Source organism: Chrysoperla carnea, chromosome 1 (genome assembly GCF_905475395.1).
Source record: "Chrysoperla carnea chromosome 1, inChrCarn1.1, whole genome shotgun sequence".
NCBI lineage: Eukaryota > Metazoa > Arthropoda > Insecta > Neuroptera > Chrysopidae > Chrysoperla > Chrysoperla carnea.
In genome coordinates, this window is record NC_058337.1 from 10,704,826 (window position 1) to 10,724,334 (window position 19,509).

The 19,509-nt window shown below is 29.8% G+C and overlaps 1 protein-coding gene across 1 annotated transcript; it reads left to right on the forward strand.

The window, feature by feature from the left end:
- The first annotated feature begins 16,204 nt into the window (after positions 1 to 16,204).
- Positions 16,205 to 17,703, forward strand: LOC123305387 (adult-specific cuticular protein ACP-20-like). The gene is made up of 3 exons (XM_044887089.1): positions 16,205 to 16,226; positions 16,295 to 16,366; positions 17,422 to 17,703. The coding sequence occupies exons 1-3, from the start codon at positions 16,212 to 16,214 to the stop codon at positions 17,665 to 17,667; spliced, it is 333 nt and encodes a 110-aa protein (XP_044743024.1). The 5' UTR covers positions 16,205 to 16,211; the 3' UTR covers positions 17,668 to 17,703.
- The last annotated feature ends 1,806 nt before the right edge of the window (positions 17,704 to 19,509 follow it).

The window sequence follows — 19,509 nt, forward strand, 5'->3', positions numbered from 1 at the left end:
TTAAAAATGACGATTTTATATAGAAAATAAATATAGGTACTTATAAGTCATTTACCAGTAAGAATACTTTCAACAAAAATTAAAATATAGATACTTACAATCACGTGACTTGCATTTATTAAACTTATTATAGTGGATTGTCTGGGAGTTTTGACGAAGGCCGTAAAAGTGAATAATTTGTATGGTCGAAGTTTGGATTGTGTTTTTAATTGCAAAGTTTAACTTTTATATTTAAACTTTTGTTCTATCTCTAACGGCTTACAAGAACGGTCCATTTCATTTGATTGAATGAGAAAAAAATTTTTAAAGATATTTTTTAGATGCCTTCAGGGATAAACAGGGATGTTTACGAAAAAATATTTCAGACAAAAGTTGTTTATTGTTTTATAAGAAATAAATTTTATATTTAAACTTTGGTTCTATCTCTAACGGTTTACAAGATTGGTCCTTTTTCATTTGATTGAAAGAGCAAAAATTTTTGAAGGTATTTTCTAGGCACCTTCGCTTGTAAACAGTGATGTTTACAAAAAATATTTCAAAAAAAAGTTGTTTGCTAAGAATTTGCACACCTCTACAGCCTATCCGAATTGAAATAGTTTGTACATGTATATGAGTTTTGAACTAGCATTAAGAAAATGTATTTTGGGATCTCCACAGCTCCAGCTTCTTTTTAATATCGAAATATAATATTTTTTATTTTTTTTTAGATTTTGCACAATCTACCAAATGCAACGCTACCAAATTGAATTTACATGCTAAAAAACTGTATGTGTATTGAGCTAATTTACATTCGTATAAAGAAGTGCCTTTTGGTCGTTTTAACTAGCCGGATGTCATTCTTTAAAAATATAAGAATACATCTATGCGCTATGTGCATGAAGCCAAGTGGCGCCAACTAGTGGAAAGTGTAGAACTATTCACCCGTCATGCGGCCATTGTTTTTCTTTGTATACATTGAACTGCATGTAAAAAGAGCAGAAAGATTTTTGCAATACTTGTTATAATTATTATATACTAACGCCAAAAAAGGTATTGTAATTATTAAATAAACATTCGTTAGCTATTTCAATTCTTTCTCAATAAAAATGTGTATTAAATGTAGTAATATGTGTATTAAATGTAGAAAAATGAAATAGCATTATAGTATTTAGATGTGAGTTAAAAAGAGTACACAATATTTTACAACCACCATGTGGAATTGGTATCATATTTAAACAGAAGTGTAACAAGGATACCAAATACACAAATATTAAACACTATATATTAAAGAGAGATAACAACTAAATAAAGATAACATACACAAAATGCACTAAAAATCTTTATTTTACACTGAAAGATTGAAGTCGATTGAAAATTATAAAGTATAACGTTAATTATTAAACAAACTTGAACTTTACCAGAGAGAACTACTACATTTACTACATTTTGTACTCTATATTAAGGTAGTACCAGCATGAAATCACTTTTCGACAGATTTGGCCGAATTTTTTTTCTCGGGTTTATAATAGCTTTATTTATGAATTCCTAAAATTTCATAATTTTTGACCGTTTAGATCGCGAGATATTTAAAGACAAAGTTCGCGATTTTGAGGGTCATGTCCCATTTAAAGCATGTAAAATGTCCGGTCTCTCCAACTATTTTTTATGATATTATTATATATTGAAGAAAAAGTAGAAAAAAATGTTTATACAATACAATTCTAAAAAAAAAATTTAGAAATTAATTTTCACTTTCGAGATATTAATTTTGACGTAAATTGATCGAAATTGGGACGTTGGCATAATTATTTCCCATTTTAAACGGTCAAAATTTCTGAAACTTTGGGAATTAATAGTAAGCATTATTAAATTCTTAAATTTAATTTTTCGTTAAATTCTGTCGAAAAAAAAATTGTACCATTGCTTTAACATAGAAACTGCAAATACCATGCTGGAACATCCTTAAAAGTAGTTGTCAATGTATTTTCAATGTACATTGTCGGCGGCTGGCGTGCAAATAGTTCGGCATTTTTCCGTCGGCACGCCACGTGTATTGCCAAACCTAAGACCCTCCCCCTTGCACATAGCGCATAAGAAAAATATATTAGTAATTGCGGGTAAAAAATGTGAAAGCAAGGAACGTGGAAGAGAATGTTTTTCCCATTTTCGAAACCTTCGTGATTTGAAAGGCACAACCTCAAGTATTTAATAGATTTTTACTAGATTGATCATTACCTTACTTCACTGTGTATTTTGTACTGCCGCAGTTGTAGAATTTACTAAATATAGTATATCATTAATTAGATTTGAACCATTAATAGTAGTTGAAGTGTTATCAAATCCATTGAAATTGTTTTTTGATTGTGTTATAGATGTATCAAATTGAATTATAATTATTAAATATGTTGTTAACGCACCAATTATCTGAAAAATAAATATACAAGTAAATTATTATTTCAAAACTAATTTATAAACAGGTATTAGTGCTGATACTATTTAAAACCATATTTATTGCTTATAAAAAATTTTTTTATCTTATCGAATTTTTTTTAGATTTTTCAGTCTATAACCAAGGAAAGTTATTCACTAGGTTTATCATATATTTTATTTCGCGAGGCCGTTTTTTCCTGGGTACGCGATATCTTCCTTATTCGTGCTGGCTAATGTGCGAAAAATAGACTAACGGTCTAAGAATTTACTGCTTAGGAAAAAAGGTTAGAGAAATACTCGATAGATTTCATTTTGTTCCTTTTGTAATTTGTATATCATATCTGTGGTAAAATTGCCTATAAATAAAAATAATCATTTACCAATATATTATTTATAAGGATGAATTTTTGTTAACTTCGAGTTGAAACAGTTATTGAAGTAAATACCACGATACACGATATAAAATTGTTTATATAAAAAAATTCTATTTAAACAAGTGAAAACAAACAATTGTCTGAGTTAATTGTTGAAATACCATGCATAGTCAGTGTTGATTTCTTTATCACATTACACATACAAACATGTGACATATACTGATAATCAAGTATAGTACATATTATAAAATTTCCGCCTAATTGGCGCCCTCGCGGGTAAACAGTGATGTTTACGAAAAAATGTTTCAAACAAAAGTTGTTTAATTTTTGATAAGGAACATTTTTTACAATTAAACTTTTGTTCTATCTCTAACGGTTTACAAGATGGGTCCTACGGACCCAAGACCCAACTGACCTATGATGCTCATTTACGAACTTGACCTCACTTTTTTTTCCTAGCATCATTATTTTTAAGCGTTACAAACTTGGGACTAAACTTAATATACTATGTATATTTCATATATACATGGTATAAAAAGACAATTAAAAACACAGACTAACATGTCGCTAAATATCGATATTTCGATTGCAACGCAATCATCGTCAGTAGATAAATTTATTCATATAACACATTTCAAACATTTTTGAAAATTAAAAATAAATATGCAAAACATTACCAACAACTACAGTTACGATTTACCTACAAGAATAAAAATACAAAAATTATCACAAATTTGACGAAAAAAAATCAAGACCACCAAACTTTTTGTCGACATTTCACAAAGAAATTACAAACCCACTGAATAATTTGTTTCGAAATGTTTACAAAAAGTTTGGTGGTCTTGAGAAATTTTTTTCTTCAAATTTGTGATAATTTTTGTATTTTTATTTTTGTAAATCGTTACTGTAGTTATTAATTATGTTTTGCATATTTATTTTTAATTTTTTTATTTTGTAAAAAATGTTTGTAAAGTTCTATATGAATAAATTTAGCTACTGACGATGATTGCGTTGCAATTGAAATATCGATATTTAGCTACATGTAAGTCTGTTGTATGTTTTTTAATGGCATATTTAAATAGGATAATATATTAAGGATGTATGAGCATGGTAGTGGGGGCACAAATTTAAAAATAGATATTTTCAATTTTGATGATAAATTTATATTATTACTTGACGATATAAGACGAAAAGTAAGAATAAAATTTTTCGATATCTGGCTTAATTTTCAAAATATCGAAAATTGAAAATTTTGTTTAATTATTTAGCTTTCGATATTTCGAAAACCAAGACACATATCGAAAAATTTTATTCGTATTTTTCGTCTACATTCATGAAGTTATAACAAAATTCATCATCAAAGTTGAAAATAAGATAAAAATAATTTCAACCCTTAATCTACCCTGCTCTTACATCCCTTATATGGACGGTGACACTTAGTTTTTTTCTTTTCTAATTCATTGCTAATATGTTTACTTTCTATTAAAAAGTTTTTTTAAAATTTGTTTTCATTCATTCCAAATGAAAATTATCAAAAACTTCCAAAATATGTCGTTTTTTGAGATTCCTACATAAGAGCCAATGTATTTTATATCGATTTATATTTTTAATGACTTTTTTCTTAAAAATTTGCACGGATACTTAAGCTGAAATTTTAACCACATATTCTTTGAGTAAAAGACTACCTACAAACAAATTTTGAGCCTTTAAATCAAACATTGTTGTCATGCTCATACATCCTTAAATTATACGTTTCCTTTTTAGATTCTCTGTTTTACATATAGTTTTAATGTTTAGTAATTCTTTAATTTGTATCAAAATAAGAATGCTGTTTGTTTTAATGTGCGTGTGCTTAAATTTATATATTTAAAAAATATTTACCGAAAATAGAAGTGTGAAATCAATGTCAAAGAATCCACAAGCGGTGAACTTGACTTCATGATGCAATAGTTGTAATGAATATAATTCAGTCTAAAATTGAAAAGAAATATACATAAACTTTATTGTAGTAGACCTTGTCTGTATAACGAATAAATTATTTGTCTTTTATTGATGGTTTTGCAAAATTTAAATCAGAATTAGGTGAAATTTTATACAATATTTAAATTTTGTAGGTACTAGTTAAAATTAACGTAAAGCCACTTACAAAATTCCTTAGAAATACTGAATGTCGTTTCTTTTAAATAAGAAATTATTTTCAAAATTTATCTATGCATTTTCTTTTTCTAATGAAGCATAGTTCCAAGTCTTTGTGTATATTATAAAAAAAAGTCAATGGGGCCACAAAAATTCATTCCAGACACTCCATTTCAGTCTCAGAAGTGACTATTGCTATTTTGTGGCAGCTTAGTTTGAGTTTTACGTTTTTTGAAAATGATGAAAATTTTACTGTTAGGCTTTTCATCAGTCAAACTATAAATGGACAGTCGTGTGTTTTTAAACCGCATACTTTCGACGTATTCAACTAAATGCACTTGCCTGTAAAACTGCGAGCATTCAGATCTTAACTGAATGCAATCGATTGTTCGATTGCCTAATTGACTTAAAATCGAAAGTTTTAATGCACAATAACTTTGGTTTTTTTCAAAAATGACCTAATATATTCAGTTTTGCGGAAAATGAAATTTGATAAAACTGATCTGATAAAGGTTGATAGGGTAAACTTTAATAGGGTTGATAGGGTAAAGCTAAAAGTACTGCAACTCGTACAGATTTCAGACACAGTTCCTTTGCATTCGAAATGATCAGCTTTCGTTGAAGTGGAAATGTGCAAAAGAAATTTTTCTGTGTGTATGTTTTTCGTTAGGTACCGTTAAATGGCGGCAAACAGTGAGTACAGTAAAATATATTACAAAAATCTGATAATTAAGGAAAATGAAATAAACTGCCCACTTTCTGCTAAAATCTCATGGAATGTGTTTTTTAATTCCCAAACTAAAAAATGAGGTGTTATAAGTTTGACCGCTATGTTTGTGTGTATGTCTGTCGGTCTGTCTGAGGCAGCGAATAAACTGATGCACCGATTTTGATTTTTTTTGTTTCGTCTGATAGGAAATTTAATGGGGAGTGTTCTTAGATATGTTTCAAGTGTGAAGTTAGGGTTCCGTCCCCGAAAAAACTAAAACATTGGCAGTTTGGAAAAGGCTTTAAGGATAAAGGTAAATTAATGGAGAGTGTTCTTGGAAATGTTTCAAGTACGATTTTGGGGTTCCGTACCCAAAAAATTTGTCGGCGTTTTTTAAATTTTATAAATTTCACATGTTAGGTGTCAAATATCATTAGTACGCCATGATATTTGACAATAAATTGTTAATTCAATGAAACGGTCAATTTTGTCTTAAATAATTAGTAAATAGACAACTTGTATGACGTAAATGTAAGTGTTTGTTAAATAATTGAAAAACTATTATGCATGTATAAAGGAATAGAAGTTGCCCATTTATTAAGTTTGACATTGATCGTTTCATTAAATTAACAATTTATTGTTTATTAACAAATGGAAACTTTTGCGGAACTAGCTAACGGCCTTTTAATTATTTGATACCTAAAAACGCATTCCACTAGGTTTTAGCAAAAAACGAGCGGTTTATTTCATTTTCCTTAATTTGTAACATCTTTGACTGTACTAAACATACACATTACGTCGAAAAATACGTAAGTACCTAAGAAAATTCAAAAATAGAGACCAAAAATTTTCTTAGATTTTTTGCTAATCTGGCAAGTTTCCGATATCGATAGAATTGAAAAAATTGCAAAAATTTTCTTTATGAATATAGTAAAGATATCAGTGACAAATTGAAGGGATGGCAAAGAAGCAGCTGTCCGCACTGGACCCCTGAAACAGGGCTCCACAAGGGGTCCTGAAATGCAACTTTGGACTATAGAAGAAACGGGAGAAAAAACGTTTTATGGAAGGACACCACAAGGGGGCCTCAAGTGCATTAACGAAGACTAGAAAAAAAAAAAAAAGAAAACGAGCTCCATTTATAGATTTTGCCCACTGGGCCTTTTTCTCTTGGTCCGCAACTGAAAGATTCCTATTTGAAGGTATGCCCAATTATATTCGATATAAAATTCGAACAGTTTACGAAATAAATAATCACTACATATTATAAAACAAAGTCGCTTTTTCTGTCCCTATGTCCCTATGTCCTTATGTACGCTTAAATCTTTGAAACTACGCAACGGATTTTGATGCGGTTTTTTTTAATAGATAGAGTGATTCAAGAGGAAGGTTTTTATGTATAATACATCCATATTATAGTAGAGTAAGGGGTTGAAATAGGGGTTGAAAGGGATATGCTTCAAAAAATAAAAAAGTTGTGCATCGATTAAGCTAAAATATTGACAAGATATACAACCAGCTTCAAAGATCTATTGTTTTGATCTACTTTTAACCTTCGGAGGGTAGAAAGGTGTAGCGAGAAAGTGGGAAGGAATTATCGAATATTTACAAATATACCTAAGTGGGGTATCAAATAAAAGAGCATGACGTGTACATTACAAAACTGTTATCCAACGAAAGGAAATGTGGAGGGAGGGGTGCAAGTGGGGATGTTGCCCAGCAAAGCGGGTAGTTCACAGCTAGTAATAATAATAAATGAAGATGTCATGAGTCGATTACTTACCATATCCTTAATATTCTCATACAAGTTACGTACACGATGTAAAATTATTTTCGTATAATTGGCTGCATTCGATGTACTCGTTGTAAAGATAATCACATGATATGGGAATATAAAATATACAAATGTAAAGATTCCATTATATATCCATTCATAAACATCATATTTTATAATACGTTTGCCATTTGTTATTGGATTATTATAATATAAGAATGCTAATGCATTTATGAATGCTACCATTATATAAATTAATATGATTATACCAAATGATTTATTTATGTATTGTGTTATTTCATATAGAATATCATGAACTTCAAATATTAAATCAAAAAATATACGATTTGTATCGTCTTCATTCTCAAATTGTTTCACTTTTATAATTGGTAATTCTTTTACATATACTTTTAATTTATTAGTTTTAGTAATGGAACTATTAACTTTGATTTGTTTCTTTACTAATAAATCTGTATTATCGGCATCATAATGCGCATGTTTCATAAATTTGTCACATATTAAATCATTAATATATTTATATCGATATTTTGTTAAATATAAATAACACAAAAAATGATAATTTGGTACAATATATAAAATTAAATTATAAAATTGACAAATTGTAAATATTGGATAATCATTTTCCTTAGAAAATAAATAAATTACATAACAGATTAATGTAATTGAAATATAAATTGTTAAAGTTTTAATCATAAATATTTGTTTTGTGAAATATTCATGATTTTTATTGTAATTTGAGTATGATCGTTGAGCATGACCATGATAATTTAAGCGATAATTAATAAGTTTATCGATTTCTTCATATTTACGTAGTATTTCATATAACCATTGTCGATTTGCACGTAAAAAAATGAATACAAAAATATTATTGAGTGGTAAAATATATAGATCACACCAGAAACGTAATTTTAAGAAAACATTCTTTGTTTCTTTAAGCCCGTTGGAAGTGGAGTATCGTCTGTTAAAATCATCATAAAAGTACACATAACTAACTACTATGAAAATTGTTTGTAATATTTCAATTAATTGCCAGATGTAGTATAATTTTTCACTTGCTTTTCGTGCTATTAATGTTGCAACTGTTGGTATGCCCAATAATCGATATAGGATTGTGATTGGTTCAATTACTGCATAAACAGTTTTTGTTGAATATTCTTGAAAATTTACCATTTTGAGTGAAGTCTGGAAAAAAATTTAAGAATCTATTTGGTATCTCTACGTAAAATCATTTAATGTCAGTGATCCTTTTTAACCTCAATTCATGATCAGGAACTCCGAAAACCGTCGAGAGACAATTTCGGAAATAAAATTCAGAATTTTCTAAATATTTTTATCATTGACACTTCTAGGGGTAGTTTTAATGGGGTTGCAACCATCCTCCGTTGCTTTTAGACTTCGGATTTGTGAACAGCAATCCTCAAAGTCCCTCAAGGGACGATTTCTGAATTAAAATTTTAAATGGAATAAATTTTTATATCTGTTACTTCTAGGGGTAGTTTTAATGGGGTTGCAACGATGTTCAGTTGCTTTTTAATCTTGAATTCATGACAAGTGACTCCGAAAACCCTCGGGAGACGATTTCCGGGGTGAAATTTTGATTTTTTTCATTATTACTATTATGAGTGCTTTGAGGGTTGAAAATCTACCCTCATTTTTCTTTACTATGCAGAGGTTAGTGCGACTGAATGTTCCTGAAGGTCTAAGGAAGACGTACAATGAAGAATTTTTGAAATCTGAAATCTAGCTGTTTCACCAATTTTCCACATTTTCCGGCACTAAATGTGTACTATAAGAATTGAAACAAATTCTCTAACTTCTTATTAACAAAAGTGTACAAAAATATAAGCTTTCGAAAGAACTGTGGGTAATTGAGATTGATTTTTGCGGAGTTAGCCGTGTGAAATTTTGGTAAATTTTGGAAAATTTATACCCACAATCATATAGTGGACTTTTTACTGAGAAATATAATATCAATAAACGGTCCGAAACATCGGACCAGACTTTATTATATTATAAAATTGATATATTATTCTTGTAATATTTTGTTTTAAAGCAACATATATGGTAATGAGGAACAGGCCTAGGTATTTTTGGATTTAATATAATGTTTAGAAAGATGTAGTTTTTTAAGGGTGAGGTTAAGCAAAGATTACAAAAGTTACTAAAAAAGACATTTTAAATAATATTTTATCAATTTTGGGTAGAGTTGATTTGACCACATTTGACGATTTCATTTCCTCCAGCTCCACGGCTCCAGAGGAAGGGGTCCCAGAGGGAAGTTATATCAAACCTAGGACCTTGTTGATATAAATCCTGATACGAAGTTTCACTGACTGCTGTCCCTTCAGCCTAGAAAATCCCATTTTCCTGTATTTTGAAATGTTTTCCCTAGGGTGTGGCCTTTTCGAATTTTCCCGGATATCTGGGTTAAACCAATCCTAGGAACACCTTAAGGTCTAGCCTTGTGCCCAGTTTAATCGAAATCGCTAGAGCCGTCTTTGAGAAAACCCAAAAAAAAGTTTTTCCCAAGAGAGTGGGCCTTCTCGAATTTTCCGGACAAGTGGCTTATACCAATCCTAGGAACACTTTAAGATCTAGCCTTGTGTAAAGTTTAATCGAAATCGTTAAAGCCATTTTTGAGAAAACCCCAAAAAATAAGGTTTTCCCTAGGGTGTGGGCCTTCTCGAATTTTCCCGGATATGTGGGTTGTACCAATCCTAGCAGCTCCTTATGGTCTAGCCTTGTGCTCCGTTGAATCGAAATCGTTAGAGCCGTCTTGGAGAAAACTCAAAAAGAAAGTTTTTCCCAAGGATGTGGGCCTTGTCGAATTTTCCCGGATATGTGGCTTATACCAATCCTAGGAACACCTTAAGGTCTAGCCTTGTGCCCAGTTTAATCAAAATCATTAGAGCCGTTTTTGAGCAAACCCCAAAAATCCTGTTTTCGCCTAGAGAGAAGAACCCCTAAAAAAAGGCCTAGGGAAAAAATGAAAATTCGTCTGGAATTATGACTAAACTGAACCTATGTACCGATTTGGAGAAAAATCGGTTGAAAATTGAAGGCTCCAGCTTGGTAACAGACATACCGACATACCGACGGACGCAATATTTTTTAAAAACCACTTTTTTGGAATCAGGGACCCTCCGGTGTATTTCCGTTGAAACCCCGATATCGATTTTTTTTTCGATCACAATACCTTATTATATTTATAATATAATAAAGTAAAAAGCCGTACTTTCAAACTCTGCTACAAAAATTCAGAAACGTATGTACCAAAACAACATGTAGTAATGAAAACAACATAACTAAGAAGAAATTCCAGTGTCTTGCTCCAGGCACTAAATTCAAATCGTACAGTCAATCTAGCATTTTGACTGGAAAAAATTTCAATGGTGGATCTGAGGTTATAGATCGTTTGGGGGGGCATGTAAATACCTTTAAAAAAATTAAGAGAATTTTCGTTCCGCTGTTTTTGAGAAAATCCAAAAAAATTTTGGAATGCGTTTTTCTCGGAATCTAAAGGTTTAAGGGAAAAGTTTTTCAAATAAAAAATGTAGACATTCTTAGCTACATTTTATGTCATTGGAGCAACGTCATACGAGTTAAATTACAAAAAGGAGGTGGCGCTAAAGTACCATGGCAAGGAACTTCGTACCAAAAACCTTATATAATAAGGAGCATAATGAAAGAGGATACTAAGGAGCATATTTCTTTCACTTCACACAACAATAAGTGATGACTTCCAAATGGTTTATGAAATAAAAGTCATGGGCAAAACGCAAAAGTATGGCCAATTTTGATGACCCACACAGACTTGAAATTCGTAGAATAAAGGGTCGCAAATTAAGTAAGTTGGCTGAAATGGTTTTTCTGGTAGTAATCATAGTGGAATCAAAAATACAATACAAAATAGAAGCTGTGATACCAAAATGTGTCGTGAATAAAGAAGTATTAAATAAATATTTAAATATAACATAATTTGCAAAATCTTACCTTTTCTCCAAATAGCCGTTGTTTTATGTTGCCAAGGAAACTTTTAAACAGAAAATGAAAATAATAAATGAATATATCTAGCTATTAATATGAATTAATTTATTTAATAAATTAATTTTAGTAATATCCTAATAACTATTGCCTATAGTACCAACTTATCGATAGTAATAACAATATTATTGTTTGTTATTTTGTCTGCTATATAAAATAACTTTAATGATTAACTAATTGTTTATTAAAATTATTAGATTAATCAAATTAGAATTTCATTGACTTGTCAGCAATGGGTACTAAGTATTTAAAAAGTTTAAATCCATTGCTTTCGATGCGATCGAGTATTAAAGCCTGGCAATTAACTTTTATAGCTTTGGAGAAATTAAAACTTTTTGGTTTTCAGTTTAAATCATTCATCTTATCGCATCCCCATTCAGGCTAGCAAATGAACGATTAAAAAACGGTTTCGATAGCTTTGATGACAAACGGGAAAAAAATTCTTTTTTGGAAGTGTCTATTGATTTGTTTAGTTTTTCTAATGGCAACTAACTTTTTTCTACCCCTTAAAAATTTGGAATATTTTAGTGAAATATGTGTTTTGTAATTAGTGTATGCAAGTTAAACAGAAAGGTGGAATCATCTTGGTAATGGGCTATTATGATAATTTTTTATGACGATAAACTTTTTCTATTTCTTCTAAGTGTTCTACTATTTCTTACCATTTAGGATCTGAGTTCATGATTTAATAACCCCGAACATCTAGGTATAATAAATTAAAATCGCATTTTTATAGGTGGTCGTGGATTTTAAGGATCTATCGATTAAAATGGCTCCTCTTATAATGAACAACCCGTATCCGAGTACCATAGTTATTTATAGTTCTTCAATTCTAATAGATGCAGTAATAAAAGGATTAAAAAAACTTTTGAAATTCGTTGTAAGACTATAAGTATATTAATAATAGCCATTATATGAAAATTTATAACGATTATAAAATGATTATCAATTATCATCACTCACACTTCGAATATTAACTCGAAAAGCATGGGTTTGTGGGCGCTTATATGCCAGTGTAAGTGTGTATTTGTTTTCACTATCGCCATAAATAACTTTTTTTTATTAATGATAACATATTTATTAAATTACTAAAAACATTTTCATTAAATTTATTAAAGTGTTAGATTTTCAAATAATTTAATTATCCATTATTTTATCGATACATTTTTATACCCTATATACATGTAAAATATGTCAAGGTATATTAATTTTAATCCCAATTTCGTAACTCGTAGAAATATACGAAACCAATTTTAGTTTAGATGTCCATAAAATCTCCTAATTAATAAATTTACGTTTGTACGTGCCACAGTGGAGTATTTATACCAAATTACCGGACAAAAATCAGAAAACTCAACTCTTTTGTTTTGCATCGAAAGTTGTTTTTTGGTGTAGTTAGATAACCACTCCATCACAAACAGGTAACTTGATTTACCTTAACGTCGCCCCCGCCTGTTTTGTAAGCCGTAATCTACCTGAACTTATGGATTATGTTATTATTATTGTTGCTCTCGATTTCGTAACAGGGCAAAGTTTAAGTATTCTGTAACATGTTTATAAAAACAAACCTTGCGCGAACTTGCGCCTCTTCTTTTAAGACGAAGATAAGGATAGAGAGTAAGATATAACTTAAGACAAAACTCAAAAAAAGAAGCAAGCAGTTTGCCAGTGAAAATTTGTAAGTTATAATTCCAAAATTACCTTGCGTGGAAACAAAAGCAAGCATAAAACGGTGACCCAGAAGCGATAATTAAAAAAATTAAAGAAGAAAATAAAATAATTGGGTTTGAAGACGAATATGATGAATACGACTATGACGAAGAAAATGTTTTTTTATTACCAAATAAAAGGTACTTTTGCACCTTAATTGTCTTTTAAATCAATTTTGAGCATAAAAATATCTTCATTATATTTTGTTCAGAAATTTGGTATATCTGTGGGTCCGTCTCCAGTCCGTAAACACGATAATTCAAAAACGAAAAAGATATTAAACTGAATTTTTATATGGTGTTCAAGACATAAAAAGTTCGTAAATGAGAAACAAAGGAAAATTGGGTGTTGAGTAGGACCCATCTTGTAAACCATTAGAAATAGAAAACTTGGTGTCCATTTCTCCAAAACTATAAAAAATAGAGAGTTGAAAGATTCTTGAAAAACGAAATATAAAATTCTAAAAAATAGTTTCATAAACCAAAATAGCGACCGAAAGGCCCCCATAACTGTGTAGCTTTTTAAACTATTCAAATTTATTAAAAATTATGCAAGCAGTGACATTCGACACTTTTAATACAGGCTACTTCAGTCAACAATTAACTCAATTGTTTGTGTTTTATATAATTAAGTAATGGCAATGTATGATGGCAATCTTATCGATTAATATAAGTACTTAAACAAATTTTTAAATGATTTTTTATTAAAGATAATTTATGAAAGGCTTATGAAACAAAATACAATAATAATTCAAAAGGTATTTTGACATTTGTTGGAAATTAAGGCCATCTTAAATGCCGATGCAATCTTTCAAAAGATTCTTGATGGTTTCAACAATATTCATTTCATTATTTTGTTCTCCCATCCCAATCTATACATTTGAAAATTCGCAATTAATTTTCTCTTCTCTGATATGGTGATATAATGGGCATCTCTCTCACATTGGCCAAGATTTGTATAATGTATATTTCGAAAAAACGAAACGTTGATTTTCAAATTCAGCAGAAAAAAGTACGCCGAAAACAATAGCTAATTCAATTGATAGAACAAATAAAACTAATGAAATTTTTTTTAAATTTTACTTTTTATATAGTTTTGAAATAAGTTTTATTACAAATACTCCGTGGAATGAAGCTGAAAATAGGGTACAACCCCCGAAATCCAAGTAACTGAATGGATTTTGTTGAAATTTTGGAATAAGCTCTACTTAGCATCCTATTCAAAATCTATATCATGCCGAAGGGCGCCTTTTATCTATGGAAACTAATAATCTTTTTTGACGATATTACATCATTATTATGCAGGGACTGAACACCCCCAAAATATTCAAACAATTATTATTTTGGTAAAAATACTTGAATATAATTGAAGTGGAAAAAATTATATCTGTGTGACATAAATTGCAAAATTTATTCTATTAAATAATATTTAATTAAAAACTTGCTTAAAATAGATTATTGATGTAAAATTTTTTATACGACTATACATACATATCAGTTAGGTATTCAAAACGAACAAAAAATTATTTAAAATTATTACAAAAAATTATTAGTTTAGTATGTTATCTTATATAAAATTCATGGTCCATCAGAGCTATTTAGAATAAATCATTTAGCCATGTAAGAAATATGTAGCAATAGTTATTATGCCAGTTCTGGAACCTCACAAGGCCCACTAAACTTCAAAACGCATTAAATTTTTTAAATTAATTTTTTTTTTAAAATCACTGTTAGTAAAATGATTAATCATTCTTTGGCAATATATATTTTATAAATTTGTCATTTTTAAACGGTTCTAAAACTGAAAGAAAAAACTAACAGAAAAAAATGTGCCATAAATAGCCGGTTAAACATTATGGTCCGCTCTAAATAATATTTTTGCGTGGACTTATTCAAAGGCAAAAAAAAGGAAGATTTCAGCATCTAGTTTAAGACAATACTAACGCGCAGTCTCAGAAGTGCTGCGATAATTAACTCTGTTAATAAAAAACCTGGTTTGGTTATAGTAGTTGTGTACACACACATACTGCAGTCAGTCAATGCGTCAGTCGGCCCTTATTTATGAACAACAAATAGATAAGATTCATTTATGATTTCCGTGGTATTGTAATGAATGAATTAAAGCCGAAAGTTGTGATACAGCAATATACACGGAAATCATAAAGGAATCTTATTTATTTATTGTAGGTACATAAATAACGGCTAACTGACTAGCCCTGTTCTAACATTTGACTGACTGACTGTCATAACGGTTATCTATATGCAATATATAAGCTGTATAACAATTTTTAGCTTTAATAAATTCATTAAAATACCACGGAAATCATAAATGAATCTTATTTATTTATTGTTCATAAATAAGGGATTACTGACCAGCCCTGTTCTAACGTTTAATTGACTGACTGCCATAACTGTTATCTATATGTAATACAAAAGCTGTTCAACAATTTTCAGCTTTAATAAATCCATTTAAATACCACGGAAATCATAAATGAATCTTATTTATTTATTGTTCATAAATAAGGGCTGACAGACCAGCCCTGTTCTAACATCTAACTAACTGACAATGATAACTGTTATTTATATGCAATAATATACAATCTGTATAACAATTTTCTGCTTTAGTAAATTCATTTTAGTACCATGTAAAGCTGCACCATTTAGATAGAATATATTTGAGCCCAGTTCTATTGTTCGCTTGACTGACCGCAGTATGTGTGTGTACGAAACTACTATAGCCATTCCTCAAACTATCAGCTTTAGTAAATTCTACGTATTTTTTTTGGCCTGGCTCTTTATACATTACTTTTATTACAGTTTGATTAAATATTAATTGGATTTGTATAAAAAAATTCACTTAACTTACGTAATTTATTTACTTAATATTTTAAACCCTCCATCGTAGTTCTTTTTTGTAACCAAAATTATTTTAAAAACATATAAATAGCTAAATCTTTTTAAATCTATATCAGTTTTATTTGTTCAATCAATTTAATTAATTCTTAAACGTATTTAAAGAATTTAATTCATTTATAATGAATATGGTTACGGTAAGTATATTAAATTAAATTTGGTGCTCTTTTTACAAAACCATGAAAAATAATTGAATTAATTTCAGAAAACACTATTGTTGTGCATTGTTGGCGTTGTGTATGCATCACATGGCAGTGAAGAACATGTGGATTATTTTGTAAGTGTTTAGTTACATGGGAAAAGTGATTTAGGGAATTTATTTTACAGTTCAGAACTCCCCCCCCATTTGGAAAATTTTTTTTGAGGAATACACTTCGTGAAGATGGGAGATGGGTTCAAAGTGTTATCAAAAACCAAAATTCAAAAAAGTTGCACAAAAATTTGCCCCAGAACGATCTTTTTTGGCGGCTTCTATGAAAAATTTTGAAAAAAGGCGAACTTTTTGGAAAACTATTGATTTTCTATGATAACATTAAATGGGAAAGCTGAAGGTAATTCTAAAATTCGTATTCTGACTCGATCCTGCATCTTTATCCGTTCTCTAGTTATAAGCAAGTTATGTTTTGAAATTGACAAATTTTTTTCTCGGAAGCGGTGGGGGTGGGGGAGATAATAAAAGTCATTTAGCCTAAATCAAACTGTAATAATATATTCATAATAGAAATGGAACGTTTTTTCTACTGGCAGGGCTGACAATCGACCTGTGTCTATATTATTATTTCCTTTCTCGATTTGTCTGATAAACTAATATAATCTTGAATCATTAGCGACTGAACTAGCTGAAATTCAAGACAACATCTGTGAGTAGGCAATTGAAAAAGTCTTTTTGCGAAAAATGGGATATTGATACAACAATACGTGTAAAAAGATGCCCGGAGAATTGGCTAGAGATATAGGAATATTAGGTATCTTTTGATGTAATTCTAGATGATCATATATATTACATTTCAAAATCTAGTCTTGTTTTCTCAACTACTTTTTTTGCCTCAAATTTAAAGCCTAGATTGAACCTATGACTTTATTTATTTATTAATTTGCGAGTATATTTCACATATAATATTATATGGTTTTCGAATTGGGGGATAACTAAAGAAGTATTGTACCCCGGGCGCGAGTCACTGTTTATTGCTGTTTAATTGCTATTTCGAAATTCATGATAAAGCTTGAAGGTAGTCCATCAAAATAATATTGACCATTGGAAAACTATAGGCGTCAGTATTAATAATCCAAATTTAAACAACCTCTTCAATGTTTTAAAATTTGTTTTTATAGGCTCCAGCGCACTATAATTTTGATTACGCTGTAAAAGATCCACACACTGGTGATCATAAGGCCCAATGGGAAAAACGTCATGGAGACCATGTAGAAGGTGAATACACAGTACATGATGCTGATGGTACTGTACGTGTTGTTCACTATGTGGCTGATCCACATAAGGGTTTTAATGCTGAAGTAAAGCGTGTTGGTCATGCTCAACATCCACAACATTATAAAACTTTCGACGATGGCCATCATTAGACCCATTTTGAATTGTACGAGTGCATTTTGCACCAAAGTTATTTAAGAATTGTGATTAATTTTGTTTTTTATGACTTTTTGTTTGTTTAATATTTATAATAAATAAATGTATTTATAAACGAAGTATTTTGTAATATTTTCGAACAAAAACGAGTTTAAAGTATTCTGCTAAGTAAAAAAAATGTCTTAATAGTACATCTAAAGTAAGACTAAATATGACAGCTTGGCAGCAAAATGTGTACCCGAATGAAACTTCGTGAATAAACTTTATCATGGCACTAGAAATGATCTGCAGAGTCCTAATAAAAGTTAGGCGTCCTACCTCCTCCCAGGGGTTATGAGCAAGAAGAAAATTTAAAAAAAAAAATGCAAATTTCATAAATCTTTTAAAGTTTGAGCTGATATAATTGTGCACATTTTCGTTTTTTTCCGACTTTTTATCTTCAAAATAAACCGGGATATGTCAATTTTAAAATGGAATTTTTTTGCGCATTCAATCAAATGAAAAATGATCCATCTTGTAAAGCGTTAGGAATAGGCAGTCCGCCACCAAATTAGCAAAGAGTAACATTCATAATAAGAGTAATCACGACTAGCTAATTCTTACTGATGATGACTACTTGGTAGTCGAAATACGTATTTATAAAATACAAAAAACTGATCTAGGAAATTGGGGCAAAAATCGAAATTTATTTCATTCCATAAAGTCCAATCGATTGAATTTCTTAAAATACTCAACATAATCTAGTAAATAAGTTTAATTTGTTTTTAATTTGTCTAGTCACCATTTATTTCAATAGTTTTAATCTGCTTAATTTCAATGTTACGCAGACCATGAACAATTTGCACTATTCAAGTCGTACAGTCAGTTGGATGATCTCTTTGATAGATGGCATTATACAACCCTTCTTCAACATCAGCATTAATATTGATGGAACTAGTAAATAACAGATGGCATGACGGTACACAATATTAAAATAATATTCGAATTACAATAATAAAACTATATCTTAATCAATATCCCATTCAAAATTTTGAAAAATACTTTAATACTTAAAAATAGGAAAATTTAATTTAATTGCAAGCCCGACTGCGTTAAATAAAAACTGAAGAGAAAAAAAAATTGAGTAGTTTACATAAAGACTCTAACAGCCGGGAAAAAATCATTAAAAATCTAAACAGAAACAAAATTTCGGCGTTTGTTTTCTATTACCACAAGACAACTACCTTAAGGTTATGAGTGAAACAAAGTAAATTATCATAATTATTTATTTAAATTTGTGAGACAATAATAATAAATTTTAAATGTAAGTCTTAAATGCAATCCATACAATTATATATGCATCCATACAATTCTATAATTAAAGTAGTGTATCGTTACCATGGAAACGAAACTCACGCACGGAGCGAATAAAGCGAGCTCAGTGAGCTTCAAGAGAATGGAGCAACGGTTGGGATAATCAGGCTTAACGGGCGGGCTAATAAGCATAGTATAGCTATTAATGAATTGAAGCTACAGGTTAATTAAGATTAATAATCGTTGATCAAAAGTTATAATCAAATAAATTGTAGGTGAAACGAAGTTCACCGGTGATCCAGTATATTAATAAAAAAATAAGCAGTTAGATTTTATATTCACTGAATTTGTTTTGTGACAATATAATTGTAAATAAAATCATACACATGTATTAATAATTATAATAATCATGATGACAAAGAAACGTTCCGCATTTAGATCTGTTAAATAAGTTTACTTATATTATTAGACTTCCGTCTAAAATACCATACAAAAATTGTAGTGATTGCACCGTTTATAACCCTGTATGTATTCATTGGCGCTAT